A 17,431-nucleotide genomic window follows, 5' to 3' on the forward strand; every position below is an offset into this window, starting at 1 on the left:
CTCTCCCTCTCCCTCTCTCTATCTCTCTCTCTCTCTCTCCCTCTCTATCTATCTCTCTCTCTTCTTGGCTGGACCAGATGAGCTTTATTCATGAACATAGATAGAGAATTCCGCTCCTCGGCGTCGTTGCCTTCTCTCCAGCAGCCGCCAAGAAGACGGAGAAAGGAGCACGGAAGGAAAGAGGGGAAAAGACGGGGATTTATCTCGCGCTGCACTTCTCTGGATCGCGGATCCGCCGGAGAGAGCTTTTCGGCTCCGGCTCTTCGCCTCGTCCACGTCCACGTCCACGGCGAGCGCACCGACTGAGCGCCTTTTTGCTTCTTTTTTGAGCGAGAAGCTGAAAAGCCTCCAGCGCTAAAAACTGCAACAATAGCACCGCTGCTTTTCGCCACATTCTACTTGTTTTTTTGTTGTTGTTTTTTGTTTTTTTGTTTTTCTGGGACTCGTTTTCTCCACACGACCGGGACTCCCGAATGGCTGACTGCAATTTCCCGTGGAACTGGCCTCCCGACAGCTGCATATCCTGATCGGGCTTCGCCTCGTCCTCCATCCATCGGTTCATTTATTTTGATTTTTTTTTTTTCCTAATATTTTGTCCCAATGCATCCATCGATTTAGGCTCCTACTTTTCTCTTTTGCTATGAGATAGACACCTTTCGTCCGAGCTCCCCTCTGTCTGCCTCTCTCTCTCTCTGTCTCTGTCTCTCCTTCCCTCGCTCTCTCCCTCTCTCTCTCGCTTTCTCTCTCTATCTTTCCCTCCCCCTCCCCTCCCCCCCCCAAAAAGCCCCCCAAGCTCCGAGAACCGAGCGCTTGAAAGCACTTTTTTCCTCCCTGGGCCCGAGATATGGCAATGGTAGTTAGCGTCTGGCGCGATCCGCAGGACGACGTGGCCGGTGGAGCTCCTAGCGGGCCCAACGCGGCGGCGCAGCCGGCGAGGGAGCAGCAGCAGGCGGCTTCGGCGGCGCCGCACACCCCACAGACCCCCAGCCAGCCGGGACCTCCGTCCACGCCGGGCACGGCCGCGGACAAGAGCGGCCAGAACTCGACTCAAAGCCAGCAGCATATCGAGTGCGTGGTGTGCGGCGACAAATCCAGCGGCAAGCACTATGGCCAGTTCACCTGCGAGGGCTGCAAAAGTTTCTTCAAGAGGAGCGTGCGCAGGAACTTAACGTACACATGCCGTGCCAACAGGAACTGTCCTATTGACCAGCACCACCGCAATCAGTGCCAATACTGTCGGCTAAAGAAGTGCTTAAAAGTGGGCATGCGCCGTGAAGGTGAATATCTGTTTTACTTCTTTCTCTTCCAAATTCATTTCCCCTCTGCTCTCACAGAGAGCCGTGTTATGTAAAGGTCGAGCTCCTCACACACACTGAGACACACACACTCGTGCACACATACGTATACACAGCACGTTTTCTTACTCTTAGCTGTGTGGAGGCTAAAACCAGCACGCTACAGTCAGCGAGCGTTTTGTTTACAAGCGTTGATAGCATTGAGCTTAGCCCACAGGCTACTTGCATCCATTTCAAACCGCTCAATTGCACGAGACGCCTGAACCCGAGGTCTCTGTGTGTGACAGAGACTGTACACATTCGTTGCTGGTGCTTCGTCTTAGTTTATACGTTCCCCAGCTCTCATTTTCTGCCTTAACCCAGTGATGAGAGGGGCTTCACGATAGTGCAGGGAAGTTGAGTGTGTTGGGTTTACTGGTCGTAGCCTAGAGAGTGTGTGTGTGTGTGTGTGTGTGTGTGTGTGTGTTTAGAGGCCTGTTTCAACCCCAAAGCCATGTGAACAATGGCGGTACTAACTTTCTGTCAGCAAAGTGTAGAACAACTGTGTATTTTGCTCAGAATTATTTACGCTGGCTGGCGTTGAATTTTACCAACCGCATCTGTATTTATTTGAACTGGAGGGCGGCCGTTAGGCGCTCGGAGCTAGCCCACTTAGCCCTTCGCCCTGAAACTAATCACTCCTTGCAAAATGTGGAATAATTGGCGTGCAGAGTGAATGGTGGAAGTTGTAGCCTTGCTGCTCTCGGTGTGGTAGAGTGGATATAGGCTGGAGTAAATGAGTGCACGCTCTTATTACAGACAGGCTGTGATGCTTTCATGCTTATGGCCAACAGCGGTAGGAGTATTCCATTTAAGAAATATCAGTGGCACGTTTAGCTCTGTGTAAGTGCACAAACGCAGACGTAAACATTAACACTTCAGAGGCTATGACCTTATAAAGGCTTCATAGCGATATAACACACACACACACACACACACACACACACACACTACCTTTAAGAAACAATGTAAACAGATTGACTGGTGCTAATGTTCAGTTTTCTTTCAGCTCCATTTTTATTTTTATTTTTAGTTCAGTTAATATTCCATATTCTTTATCATTAGCGTTAGTGTTGCGTAAACAAACATATATATATTTATATAAGAACGTAAGAATAAGATGTTTGGTTGATTCAGTTAATAGGTGTAAATAAGTTCAGGAAGTGTACACACATCCACGCAGTTATTGTGTTGTTGTGTATTTTATAAAAAACAAAAATATTACAGAGTAATTGCAGAAATTAACCCAGTGTTTGTCCAGTTGTGTCAGACTGCAGACTATTATCTGTGTGTATTAAAAAAAAGCCCAATCCCATCTTGTCCAGCTCTGCACCCAGCAGAAGCAAAGAAGCCTTGCGTCAGTAAATGGTGAACGCTGTTTCTCAGTTGCTGGATGCACATTTCCTCTCCCTCTCTTTGTTTTCGTCAGCGGTTCAGCGAGGAAGAATGCCCCCGAGCCAGCCGAACCCGGGCCAGTACGCGTTGACCAACGGCGACCCGCTGAACGGCCACTGCTACCTCTCCGGCTACATCTCGCTGCTACTGCGCGCGGAGCCCTACCCGACGTCGCGCTACGGCAGCCAGTGCATGCAGCCCAACAACATCATGGGCATCGAGAACATCTGCGAGCTGGCGGCGCGCTTGCTCTTCAGCGCCGTGGAGTGGGCGCGGAACATCCCCTTCTTCCCCGACCTGCAGATCACGGACCAGGTGTCGCTGCTGCGGCTCACGTGGAGCGAGCTGTTCGTGCTGAACGCGGCTCAGTGCTCCATGCCGCTGCACGTCGCGCCGCTGCTGGCCGCCGCCGGCCTCCACGCCTCACCCATGTCCGCGGACCGCGTCGTGGCCTTCATGGACCACATCCGGATCTTCCAGGAGCAGGTGGAGAAGCTCAAGGCGCTGCACGTGGACTCGGCGGAGTACAGCTGTATCAAGGCCATCGTGCTCTTCACCTCCGGTGAGTCTCCTGTGTGTGTGTGTGTGTGTGTGTGTGTATGTGTGTGTGTGTGCAAAAGTTTAGGCACTGTTCGGTTGATTGAAAAGAACACATCTCATCTACTGTTGTCTAACACTGTGGCACATTAATAATGCACGTCACGGATAATCTGCTGCTGGTGTTAAAATAGTTTTATATTTTACGTGTTTTCCAATATTTTAAACAAAAAAGAGAATTGGAGACAAAATATTATATTTCCCTGTGTTCTCTGTAGATGTGTGTGTGCTCCTTTTCAGTTTTAAAAATCATGTGTCATTTGAGCAGTGTGTAAACTTTTACAAACCACCGTGTGTGTGTGTGTGTGTGTGTGTGCCAGTTTTAGCTGGAGGCGTCAGCAAACCGTAGCGATGCTGGTCCTGCAAAACGCTTTTTTTGTTTGTCTGTTTTTTTTTTTTTAATCCACATACACTCATAACGTTGTGTTGTATTTACACATAAAAGCCCTCTCAAAATAGTCGTGGGACATAATTCTAAATTTCAAATCATAATTTTGACAATAAGGTATTAAAAAAAAAAAAAAAAACGAGTGTCAATTCTAAGTTCTGGGTGTTTATTAAAACTATCCACAATTATCTTTAAGCACATTTCATTTGAGCACGAAGATAGGCGTGTGATAATTCTCGCTGCCTTCCATAAGAAGTACTGATCATGAAGCCTCTTGGCCTCGCTGTTAAATTATCATACAGACAACATGGTGGCCAATTGTTTTAGCCCTAGCCACAAAGGCGTCCATTTTAAAAAACGTGGAAATTGTAGGCCCGAGTGAAATCTCAGAATTCAGCCTGAAGGCGGTTGGATATTTTTCTAGATGATGTACTCCCAAAGCCTTGAGTGTACAGAGATGTGTGGCCATTTTTACACAAGCTATTTGCGACAGTCTTACTAAATAATCACAGGGCATTTTCATACGTGTATTTATTTTTCATTAAATAGAATAAAATATGGAGTTTACGCTATAAATCTGTCAAACGTGTCTTAGCTCGATATCATCTTTCAGTCTGGAGTGTTTTTGTGATTTTAACTTGGAAAAACAACAACAGTTATTTTAATTTGACGAAGCGCTGTCTCTGTTTGTGTGAAACGTATTTGTCCAGTATTTGTGTAGATCCCACACTTGATGCTAGGAGAGTCTTATCGTGTTAATAAAGATGCTATAACACCAGCTATGACAATAAAGACCTCAGTCTCAGGCCGAGTGGTTTGTTGTAGCTTTTACAAAATGATGGGGTGGTTGGTGGCAGCAAAGGAAATATTTCATCGCGTACAGTTCCCCACAGCGTGGCTTATTGCTCTGCCATGTGGAGGAGCTGACATTAAAGAGAATCTCGTCGCCAAGTTTATTTGTAGCGTTAGCATGATTTTTCATTAAAAATGGTATTAATGCGCTAAGCTTTACAGTTTGAGTTAATAGGCCGCAGTCTTTGGGGCATTGTGTGACCTGGCATGGCTTCCAGAAGCATGGGGTATTACTAGTGAAAGTAGTGAAAAGGTCGTGTTTATATTCTTTGGATTTTTTTCTCTCTTTTGCCTGATTTCGATCTTTTTTTCTTCTTCTTCAAAATTCTGCTCACATTCCCCATTAAAGTGTAATAGTGCTTTTAACCCCCCTAGCAATGACGTCAGCCTCAGTATGGACCTCATCCACATTAGTTGCTATGCAGTTGCTCTTAATGGGTCCTTTGTCATTTTTTTGTGAGGTAAAATATCAGTAATTTGACTGCACCTCAGTTTAGCAACATTTGAACAGAAAACTAGGTAAACGTTACGCTTCATTGTGAGCTAGCCTGCTGAGCAATGCTAACGTATTAGCCAGTGAATGCCCAGAATCCAAATCGCTTTGAATTTCGAATCTACTAAGTTTATGTGTCTATTCTCTGTTTATAAATCATGGTTCACCACGCAGGGATGGCCCCACTGTTTTGTCTGGATCCTCCAGCAGGCCTGGGTGTGTTTGGTGTCTTATTAAGTTGGAAGCTTAAATTATTAACACACGTCTTCTGACGTCCACTTACTTCTCTCCATTAATTGCACACTGAAGTATTCTTTTCCTCACAAGCCCACGCAGCTCGAGCCACAGAGCACAAGGTCACATTACTGGGAGATTTTAGCCCGGACTTCACAGTTCAGAAGTGCAGAAGGTCATTGGACTGAACCGAAGTGCGTTTCAGTCCAATGCAATTAGGATCAATACAAGAAAAGAATGTAGGTGGCAAACCGTTTTACAAAATAGGACTTTTTACAAATGAAGGCAAATATATATAAAACATAGTCATTTGGGTCCTCCCCTATAAATGAATTCTGCATTCTTATTGGGCCTGATATGTTGTTTACACCATGTTGGCTTTTGTTACAGCAGGCTATAGGCTGGTTTCTAAGAATAATCCGTTATCCATTATATGTCGTGTACATGTGTAGATTCCACTTGTAGTCCTAGAGCTCTCTTAGCGTACTAATAAATACGTCATAACATCATAAAATAACAACACTATAATAATTGCAATTTTGTGAGGATAACACTGAGTGGGCGAGCTCCGTTCTTGGACGGCGGTGTTTAGACAGCGGAAATAGATCTTTTCTTCTCATGTAATGTTGATTTAGCCCTTTCCCTAAATTTGGGCGATTGTCTCCTCGCTTAAAGCCCAGGTCATAAATTTGATTGCTTCCAGCGGCCTTGTCTCTGGCAGGGGAAGGAATGACTCGATAGCATCTGGAAAGTAATTAGGTCATAATTCAGTTATTACCATATCCAGCCCCGTTTGCGAATATGCAGCTGCATAATTTGACGTTTTAGCCCAAACATGGCCGCCTGGTCCACGCTCTCCCCACTCGAGCGTGTTTGGATAGCGGTGCTTTAAAAACCGCTGAAGATGCGGCCGGGGTTGTTGCGTCTGATTTACGAGCGCGTGTGTGGTATCTCCTGTGCCACGCGAGGGGGAATCCGTCGCGTCGCTCTTTGAGGGATTGCGTACTCGCCTTGTTTATTTATAATGACGGAGCTCCTCGTGCGTCGCGTGAAGCAAGGAGTTTGCAATGGTTCTGCAAAAGTTAGGGCACCCTCCGTCAAAGTTCAGCTGATTTTGAAATGGCAGGTAAATTATTAAACTATTTAAATACGGAGCACATTTTAGTACACAGTGTTTATTTGTTCCACGTTTTCCTTTTTTAAATTTTATATAAGAAAATAAAAATGTTGAATTAGCAGCGAGTGTTCCCAGGAGCTCGTTTCTTTTCTCTGGGACTTGACCAGGAATGCTCACATTTTGCACACGTTCAGCTCAGCTTTAGGAACGCCCTCGACACTAACCTGTGTGTGTTTAAATGATCATTCAGCGTCAGACTTACCCTGGTTATACCGTCTTGTTATTTCCGGTGTTTTTTTCTCTGTCGTTTGTCTTGCTTGTGTTGGTTGTTTACTCCATTTTGTTCAAGCTTGTTCCGAAGGGTGGTTTGATAAAGCTGTGTTTCCCTCCCCTCTTCTGTGTATGTGTTGTCTGCGTAGACGCATGCGGCCTGTCGGACGCGGCGCACATCGAGAGTCTGCAGGAGAAATCTCAGTGCGCTCTGGAGGAGTACGTGAGGAGCCAGTACCCGAACCAGCCGAGCCGTTTCGGCAAGCTCCTGCTGCGGCTGCCTTCCCTCCGCACCGTCTCATCGTCCGTAATCGAACAGCTGTTCTTCGTTCGCTTGGTAGGTAAAACTCCCATTGAAACCCTCATCAGGGATATGTTGTTATCTGGGAGCAGCTTCAACTGGCCCTACATGTCCATTCAATGATCCCAATGAGCGAGCGAAACAAACAAAAAGAGAGAGAGAATAAGAAAGAGAGACCTAAAGGACCAAAAAAACTCTGCAGCGTTCTTTCAAGAAGACGATATATAGGACCTCGTTTCTGATCAACTTGGAAGACACTTTCTCTCCTCTGTTTTTTTTTGTTTTTTGTTTTTTGTTTTTTTGTTTTTTGTTTTCTTCTTCTGTTGTCTTCTCGGACCGAGATGGAATACGCAATGTATACAGATTAAAGAACTGGACTTTACTCCCTTGTAAATCCATCGCCATCATCAAGAACACGCTCCATTTTGTAAAATACTAGTCTTTATTTTCCTTTTTTGTACAAAACCACGAAAAAATCCCACAAAAAACAAAGTACGTACAGATAAATTGAAGAACATCATATGCGCAGTTTAAAAAAATGAATCAAGACTTAGCGGGAAAGTAATGTTTCCAAGCAATTATAAGAAATGTCCTGTGTCTATGTATCTCTCTGTTTTGTATTTTTTTCTGGTTCTAAACCAGGTTTTTTCTGTGATTCTATACTAATGATTTTTTGATATAACCTTTTGCTTCTTATAATGAGTGCGATATATGTTGTTGAAGCTATGTTCTCCAAGAATTAAAATTGAAGTGAGAATTTAAAACGATAAAAAAAAAACAATAAAGAAAATTTTAGACAAATAAGAAACAGTCTAATCGCAATGACAATATCACTGATGGTTGAACTCCCCCCACCCACCCCCCTCTCCTCCCTATAATTGAAGCTGTGGACTTGCAACTGTGGCAAAAAAAAAATGAAAAAGAAAAATGAAAGAAAAAAAACAGACCTCATGGACAATTGAAAGGAGAAGATGCCGGTGAAATGAAACTTTTTACTGTTCTTGGCTGTGTGTGTGTGTGTGTGTGAGTGTGTGTGAGTGTGTGTGTGAGTGCGAGTGTTGAGTCAATCATCAGTCAAAGAGGAAAGTGAGAAATCAAAAGCACTTTTAATATATCATTTTTCTTTTAGAAATACATTTTGTTTGTTGCGTCTTGATATTTTCGTTGTTTCTTTTTTGTTTGTTTGGTTTCATTTTTGTTTGTTTTTTATTATTATTATTGGTTGTTGCTTCCATTTTGCTCAACCCATGATATGCTTGTGCAGAAGGGTCGCTTGATGAAGTTGTGTGATGGTGACTATACTATTAAAAAAGAAATAGGCAACTATGTCTCCCTCTCAGCACCTTTTATATGATTCACACTGTTCTCTGGACTCTGGCGCTGCTTCAATATTATTATGATTTTTATTAGTATTCACACTCTTTTACCTTCTAACTGATAAATAAGGCACACACGCTTTACATAAATGCGGCCAGTTCAGAGGCTGTGACAGTGATCCACACAGAGCCCACCTGCTACTGACCCCTCACCTGTTTGCCACGTTCTAAGACCCAGGGACGCGGTATGTTCCATAGGAAGGCACTCGGTTATATTCTGCACAGACGCCTCAGTCTCTTCCATTGCTGTGTATTCACTGGAAACACAGAGGAATACAATTTGGGTGACGTTGCTAGCGACTGCTTCAGAGATCTATGCCTGCTTCAGCACATTAATGTTTAATATTTTTCCCAGGCTGGATTGAAAGGCTTGCTGCTGCTCCAGGAGAGTGAGAGAGAATGGAATAGAGGTAGAGAGAGAGAGTGTGTGTGTGTGTGAGAGAGAGAGAGGCCTTCGATAGGAATAAAGAGACGAAGCCTGTCACTACAGATGAGAAAGTGAAAAGAGAAAAATAAACTCACAACAAACCCCACCACCCACTAATGTTATTTTGCTGTGGGGCTGTGAATGTTTCACAGCAGCAGTTTATGCGTTGATCAATCTGGGAAATGTACACTGCAGCATGGAAAGCGCTCGATAGCAGCACTAAATGTGATGTATTGTACAAAGACAGTGAGAAATTCGTGTTCGGCCTCAAACCATTGGGCACGACTGTGGGAAAAAAAAGGGAAAAAGCTGCTTGTTTTCTCGCTGAGATTGTCCCCCTCTTATTCCCACATCTGCACTCCAGCCCCGCGTGTTCTGCGGCTGGAAATGATGCGTGTTTTTTATTTCTCTCTCTCTCTCTTTCAGCGAGTGATTATGCTGCAGTCTGTGCTCAATATTAGTGAATTTGTCAAATCTGACATTTTGGAAGAAATACATTTGGAGAGTGGTGAGCTCTGAGAGCTGAACCTGAGCGGAAGAGGAATGCTGAGTGGGCTTTGGCCATGTCTTCGTTTTGAGGCCAGGTCGCTTTTCTGGGAAAATTGAAGAAATTAAAAAATGGGGGGAGAAAAAAGTGGCAAAGCTGACGTTGGCAAATATCTGTTTGTTTATTTATTTACCCACGTATGTATTTATTTAGCGCGTGCAACAATTTCCTCAACCAAACAGTGTTTTATTGTTTGTTGATTTTGTAAATGAACGAAAATGAAGGGCTAAGGGACGCTCAAAGAAGAACTAAACCTGGTGGGGCTTTATGTTTCTATCTTTGTTTAAAGCTGTGCAAAAAAACCCAACTGTAGCTCTGACCAAATCACATACATTTGTACATTTTTTTAAACATTTAGCCGCCAGTTTGTGTTCATTAAAAGGTGTGTCGTGTTTCGCTGTTTTCATATTTAAAATAATTAATTAATTCAATTAAAAAATCGTCTAAAATCTGACCAAACTTTTACACCGCACTGGGTCATCGATCACTAGGAGTCTGAGCTCTTGGGGCTGGCTTCAAGTTCAAGAGGAACAGAGGAAGAGGGTTGTCAAACAGCACACAGAGTTTGGGTTTGAGAGTGTGATTGATTTTAAATTTGATCTTTTGTAGATTTCCGTGCAGTGATGGGGTCTAATCACGTGTTTCGTTTTTTTTTTTTTTTTTTTTTTGAAAATGTTGCTTCTTTTGGCGGATGTTCTGAAGAGAGGGCGCCTCGTGCTGCTTCTGTGTGTTTTTTCTTTATTATTATTTTACAGTGTAATTATTCACTTTAGACAAACGGAATATTACCAAAGCAAGCCTCGCGCACCGTGAACGCTGTTGTAGCGAGTTTGAGGGGACGACAAAATAAAATAAAAAAGACCCGAGTGAAACAGTCGGAGAAGAGCACGTAGGGCACAGACGTTTTTGATTGATTACCCCAAAGGACCCAAAACAATGGCTCTTTGACTGCTCTTGGTTTTGTGTTTTTTTTTTTTTGTTTTTTTTTTTGTCTCAATGTTTCTCAAGTTGAGAGTTTTTTTGAATTGAAAATAGTCGCTTAGCCGCTATCAGGAGCTCGACTTGAAACACCCGAGGGGATTCCACGGAGCTTTTGTGTAGCGACACAAAGCATGTAAATCGTCAGTGTTGAAATTCGGCAAGTCACCCTGCGCATGTGTGTGTGTATGAATGTGTGTGAGTGTGTGATGGGAATATCGGCCTGTGGCATAAATAGTAATGTCATGCGAGCGGAGCTCTTTTAGTTCCACAAAACATGATAAGAGAAAGAGCCGAGCAGGAGCTGCACTGTTATATAATGCTTCTTCTAAACTGTTGACCATCGCGTGGAGCAGAAGCTCAGAACACTTTCATGTTCAACAATAATGAGATCAAAATCCCTGAAGAATGATTCTGGGGTTTTTTTCTGTTGCATTCTAAGCAGAGCACATTCTATTGAGGTTTCCATTTGTTCGACCAGAGGCTATATAAAGCAATAGTTGCTAAGGACTGAATTCGTGCCATGTGTTACTAATTAACAAAGCAAGGTTTGATCCATAAAGGAACATGAATCATATACAGCCTCGGCTCACACTGAAGAAGCAGCTATTTTGGGGCTCCATTAGATTCGCACTGATAGCGATTGCTGGCTCATGTTTTTTCTTTTTTGAACATTTTATTTCGTTTTGTCAGTCATCGCTTACATGGCAGTTTTACCTCACAGAGCTGAGTTGAAACGCTCAAGAACGCCTTCCTTTAAGCAGCAGCTGGTCTCTGAGGGCTGGGGATGTTAAACGGTCTCTCTGGAGCAGCTGTGTCAGAACTATTAGCTTAGTTGCGCTTGGCTGAGAGACGAGTGTTTATCTGACACTCTTTGGCTGTTTAGTCATATTTTATGGGTTTCGATGGTTCCTGCCCGGAGCTGAGCGCTGGACGACTCAAGCAAAAAGGCTCTTAAGGTGAACCGGAACGCGTACTCGAGTCGACGGGTTTGAATTTCTAGCAAAGACCAAAAGATCCGATTCTCAACTTGGAATTGAGAAATTGCCCGGGCCCTGGAAACACGACTCTGTCTTTCTATAACCGCTGTGTGGTGATTTATTATGTTAATTGATAACATGTAAAAGGCTGTACGAGACACAGAGAGACAGACCATATGCAGGCGACCTGGGAATGACGCTGCATTTACTGCTAACATCGTCTATGATCGCTGCATAATTCTCCTTCCGCGGCAGAGCTCTAAGCCATGGATCAAATCCAGCACAACAGGATATAAAATATCCCCCAGTTGTGAACGTAACATAAGGCGACGCCTCTACATGCGTGTGTGTGTGTGTGTGTGTGTGTGTGTGGTCGGGCCTGGTGTGAGGGAGGCAGGCGAGAAAAGCCCAGAACGCTGTGTAAGCGATCCCTTTGTGTTGATTTAGGAAGACGTTTGCTGTATATAACGCTCAAGGCTGATAATATCATTGCCTGGTCAGATAAATAAAGCAGTGGCCAAACCATCGGGTCAGCTATCGATCCCTTCTGCCAGCGGAGAGAAAGGGAATGAGACGACACGGTGGAAGAGGAGAGCAGAGAAGAGAGAATAGAGGAGGAGGGAGGGGGTCCGTATTAGCATTCCATGCCCATGGACCACTGACAACTGAAAGAGATATCTAACTCAACACCAAGCGTTTGCTTCTCTACTCTAAACATGGGTTCAGCCAGCACACGTGAGCAGCTCCAGCCAGTCAGCGCATGTTAACACGTCCTCCCTGGATCCGCACTGACAGCTACTGCACATCATGTTCGACACTGAGTTGTTTAGACCGGTAAACAGGCTATTTATAGCCGGGGGAAGCCCACCACGTGACGGCCTGTGGAGGGACTCTATAGCTTTTTTTTTTTTTTTTTTGTTTTTTGCTGGAGTGCGGTTCCAAGAGCAACTGAGAGGAGTTATGAGGTTTTTTGTTGTAAAGGAAAATGAAGGAACACAAAGTTAAGCCCACTTGTTGATATCAGTGGAGGGGCGCCTCTGGAGAGTAAACACGAGGGCACCGAGTGGCAGCACTTGGGCCACACTGGGTAAACACGAGTGAACATTTCCAAAACGTTTTCAGGCATTGCTTCTACTGTGCGCTGGGAAAACAAAACTAAACCAGCTCTAATAATAGTCTTCATTATAGAAATAATAATCACAATAATTAATAAATCCAACAATGACAGCTGTTTATCACTTAGTGAGCACTTTCCAAGTTTCTCCTCCTCCTCCTCCTCCCCCTCTGCTCCCCCTCCCCCCTCCTCCCCCTGCCCACCCCGGCTCTATCTCGCTTTGTTGTTTTAAAATATGCATGTCTCTCCGGAATGCCAGTCACGAGTCCAAACTTTGCGTCCAACCTCCCACATGAAATGATCCCCCCCCCTCTCTCTTAAAGGGGGCTCAATATGTCTCAATCTGCACTGCACTTCACTCAAAAGCGTTTGGCTATGAGGGACCGGGGTGTTCCACCAAACGCACACATGAGACGCACGAGGAGCAGAGCCCGGACGTCCAGCGGCACTCTTTCCTCGCGCTTCCCTCACTCTTGCTCTCCGAAGACCACGTCGACCCCTCACCGCGGAGAGGACAGAGAGAGCGAGGGGTGGAGGGAGAGTAAAGAAAGTAAGTCGTTTGTTTGTCATTTCTTTCTTCTACATCTCTACGCTCTGTCTGTGTCTGTCCTTTTCAGACGCGCCTGTGAGTGTGTGGCTTCGTGTGCGCGCCCGTAGGGAGTGCGCGCGCGTGCCCGCGTTCGTTTGGGGGTAGACGAGAGGAGGAGGGGGGGTGGCGAAAGAAAAATGAGAGAGAGAGTGAGAGAGAGAGAGAGAGAGAGAGAGAGAGAGAGCAGAGTTGCGGAGTAGGGGATGAATCTGAAAACGTTCCTCGTTAAGGGTTTGAGCGGATAATTCAGAGCTGGAAGTGAAAGTCCGGACTGCTTGTTAAGGAGCTCCCGCCTCGTGCTTCCTCTCCTGTCTGAGACCTACCTGTTGCTAGCAGTCCCTTCTAAATACCTCAGCCGCCTGCTCTGCGCCTGCGCGCTTCATCCCTCGCCGCCTGCAACAAGACGGTAAACACGGTGACGTCAGCTTATCGTGAGATCTTCAAAACAGCCCTGTGTAACTGTAATTACGGTGTTAATTCCCCGCCGCAAACACGCGCTCCACGCAGGCGTTCCGCAGCAGTCCTGTGTACCCCGAGCCCTCTGTCGCTGCTGCGCCTGCTGCACAATTCACTGCCTGCCTTTTCTAACTCAGCAGATGCTTTCTGTGCGCCTGCGCCACCGCAGCCGGAGAGTCCTTTCATTTATAATCAGCTGCACTTTGTTACAATTACAACTCCAGCCGCGAGCCGGTGGAACTCACACCTCACAGAGACGCGGATTCACCTTTGGTTCACCGCTGTCACCGGGCGCCAAATGTGTCGTTATTCCATTCTTAAATAAACGACAATGTCACAGATATATGAAATATAAGCAGTAACAGTGAAAGTGATGTATATATTTATATATAATTTATTTTTAAGACTACTGATGGTGGTGTATTAAATGGACCAGCACTACTGAGAGAACTGTGCACAAATTATCCTTAAATAACCCCTCCATATCGGGCTTTATCCGCTTCACTCACCCACTGTAGCTCGGGACTGAAATCGACACAGGAACTTTTATTTATTATTATTATTATTATTATTATTATTATTATTATTATTATTATTATTATTATTATTATTATTTCTATTATATCAGTACCCAGTAAACATTTAGCCGTTGATTCAACGTTGAAATAACGTAATGACTGCCGTCTAATCAACGTTCTCTTATGGTTGAAAATGAAAGTTGAAAAGACGTCCAAACACAGACATTGAAAAGACGACTATTAGACGTATTGTGGACGTCCATTGACGTTATTAATTGGTCCCGAAATAAATTACTTGTATAAAACGCATTTTGGACGTCCACTGACGTTATCGATTGGTCACCACTTAACTAACTTATTAAGATGGATTTTGGACGTCCATTGACGTTTAAAATATGTCCTCGACGGACAGACTACATTTAGACGTGTTTTGAACGTCCAGGGACGTTCCTTGTTTACTGGGTATAATATAAATCTGTAAATGTAAACAGTGTAGGCCACATCACATAAGCAGTGCCACAGACGCAGGGGAGACTCGGTGGTCCGTGTGCGGGGGGCTGTGTGACAGGCTTTGGGGGGTGAATGATGTTGTTGTTAATATCGCTCTAATTTCGTTTTTATTTGACTAATTTCTCAGCATGGCTTCCATTTTCTTTGATAATAAATGACTGGAGCGTTGTGTGGAGAGGGGTATTTTTCATCGCCTCCTCTCTGGCCGGCCGGCTGGTGACAGAGGTATTATGTGGCTGTGCGTGCTGCTCTTCTCCGCCCTTTATGCCGCCTGTCTGGCCTCGAGACGCTTTGGCCGTTTGATAAATTCACGCGCATTCCTCCAGCTAACGCGCGCGGGAAGAGCAGACTGCAGGCATTCCTAAGGAACAGCAGCGCAGACGGAGCTGCTAACAAAGCCTACAGGGCCTGCGTCTACACCGCGGGCCTTCCTGGCCTATTGAGGCTGCGCTGCTGGAACGGAGGAACGGTGTTCGGCTCAGAACAGGCGCAGGCAGAAGTTTGGACATTGAGGGATATATTCTAATGAAACAATATTTTTTAAAAATTAACAGATGACTTTATTTAACGCATACAAAGCGTTTTATACCGAGTGTATTTTGTTTATTTTCTTGAAATGAATACAGTAACGACAATGAAACCTAAAGCAAATCCAAATTTCGCAGGCGACTGAATAAAGCAGAAACCTCAGGCAGTGAATAGAATTCAGTTGTGTTCATTAGTCCAGTGTATGGCTGCTGTTTTAGCGGCGGTGCTTTGATGAATGCTGAACAAACCTGTGCATCCATTACAGAGCTGTGTTAGTCATTAGGAGCAAATAGGCCTCGGCCGGGGCTAAACGAAGCTGCTTCTTCTTTACGGTGGAGGAGCGGACCTCAGAATACACTAGAGAGAGAGAGAGAGAGAGAGAGAAGGGTGGGGGTGTGTGTGGGGGGGCTGCTTTTCTTTCAGAATGACCTGGCCTGCCCCCTCCCTCCCCCCCACACACTCTCTTCAAAAGCAAAGCAGAAACGGACGGTTTAAGCCGAGGGAGAGATTTGGGTGGTATACGCGTCTTCCAAGCATTAGGAACCGGGACGTATTCTTTCCTTCCTTCACTCTTCCTTTGTTTCTCTCTTTCTCCCTCTCCTCCCGTCTTTCTTCTGGAGTCATTAGGATGCAGGATGATCCGAAGCCTCCCCTCGCGCTCTACTATATATATATACACGTCATCAGCTGTCCCTGAGTGGCATTTATCCCTGAACGACTCACACCCCAATTTAGCGTGTCCATGATGCTTTGCATTGGTTGAGAATATCACTGGTCCTCTGTTTAAAGTCTAAGGGCTGTGTCTCTAGTCCTCCTCTCTGCAGAAGATGTGCAACACCACATGTGGTTAGACCAGGACTTGCCCCAACCTTTGCGCACCACCGTTGACGTAGTGGCCAGTGCTGGGCCCCCACAAAACAGGAGAGAGTGGACAGAGCCCCAGAGGTCAGCTGATCTTTCACGGCTAGCTGGTGGTGAGGGAGGTGTGTGTGTGTGGGGGGGGGGGGGGGCGCTTGGGGTCCCGTTTGTTTCAGAACGAGAGTGTTTGTGGTCAGGGAATGAAAGGGGTCGACCACAAAGCTCTTCATACTTCAAAATCCTCCCCATCACATCCTCCCTCTCCCCTCAGCGCGAGGAGGCAGGCAGTCTTTATCACAGCACGTCTCGTGTCATTTTATGCCGCGCGTGGAAACCCTCAGAAAAAAAAAAATAAAAATAAAAATAAACCACATGATGACGAGCTGCACGTGACGTGCCGCAGGAAGAAGATGTGAAGTGATTCAAAAACCCACCAGAACAGCAAAGATGGTCTTTATGTAAAACACTATAAAGACTAAAGCGCGGGAAAGGGCCAGTGTCTGTGAATGATGCAGACCCTCTGTTCTTCAGATGCTCCTCTCGCTATCGAGCCTATTAGCTTTATTATTACTGTTATTACTACTGTATCTGCCCTTTCACTGGATCTAAAGACTCGGATTCTCTCAGACGGCGGCGGAATTCCTCCCTGGAAAACTGGAAATGTAACATGAGGCCTATTGTCAAACGGTTCATTGGGCGAGCTCCAGCCAATCCGCACATAGAGCCTTTCTCACATCCAGCCGCCATCATTAAACACAAGCGGTACGTGTCTTCACCGACAGACAGAACTCACCGTCTAAAGGCAGCCCCTAGAACACATTCCCCATCATTGATTTCATTCCCGTCCTATTATCGCTGCGCGCGCGACCGTGGAGTTGATGTAAAGAAGTGGAACAAAGAGCCCAGGTGTGTCACGTGCGCACGAGAATTTTTAATTAGTGACGGTATTTTATATATTTTATAGATCATCCAGGACCTGAGGGGGTTAGTAAGTAGGCCAGCGCCGTTTAGACTTTTATACAGCACCTTAGGTCTGTCCCCTTCTTTGTTTAAGAGAGGGGGAAAGAAAAAAAAGAAAAATATATAGAGAGAGTCTGTCTGAGTGAAACCAGCTGTACACAGACCGAATAAAAATAAAAACATTTTTAATTTTATTAAACAGATAAAGCTGTGGCCTTTCAGAGCACATTATACTAAAGGAGAATGTAAAGTATGTTGTGCAGTAGTTGGGCTAATTGTAGCGTAGCTACGAACAAATCTAGGAACTGAGAATGCTTTAAATAAATGTCATTTCTAACAGTGGTTGGAACGTGGTGGTCATTATTAGAGCACATCTCCACAGGTGCCCAGCGATTTACCTGTTCATGTTTAGTTCCGCGTGTCAGAACAGGACCTGCTCTCTGTCCAAATATTTTCCACAATTTATTTCTGATGACGTCAAAACCCTCAGTCGAAAACTCTCAGAAAGGGATCAGCTCCGTGTCATTTCTGCTCCGAAAAAGAGCGATAATATCACTACAAAAAACCTGAGTTCTTAACATTAATAAATACATTGAATAAATATTTATT

General features: G+C 45.0%; 1 protein-coding gene across 2 annotated transcripts; it reads left to right on the forward strand.

Moving 5' to 3' along the window:
* Positions 1-788: 788 nt before the first annotated feature.
* Positions 789-8,296, forward strand: LOC136676474 (nuclear receptor subfamily 2 group F member 1-A). 2 transcript variants are annotated; one of them, XM_066653531.1, is made up of 3 exons: positions 789-1,277; positions 2,764-3,291; positions 6,830-8,296. In XM_066653531.1, the coding sequence occupies exons 1-3, from the start codon at positions 845-847 to the stop codon at positions 7,102-7,104; spliced, it is 1,236 nt and encodes a 411-aa protein (XP_066509628.1). In that variant the 5' UTR covers positions 789-844; the 3' UTR covers positions 7,105-8,296. The 2 variants fall into 2 exon arrangements, with proteins under 2 accessions (XP_066509628.1, XP_066509629.1); XM_066653532.1 differs by lacking the exon at positions 789-1,277 and adding an exon at positions 1,985-2,177.
* Positions 8,297-17,431: the final 9,135 nt, after the last annotated feature.

This window comes from Hoplias malabaricus, chromosome X2 (assembly GCF_029633855.1).
Source record: "Hoplias malabaricus isolate fHopMal1 chromosome X2, fHopMal1.hap1, whole genome shotgun sequence".
NCBI lineage: Eukaryota > Metazoa > Chordata > Actinopteri > Characiformes > Erythrinidae > Hoplias > Hoplias malabaricus.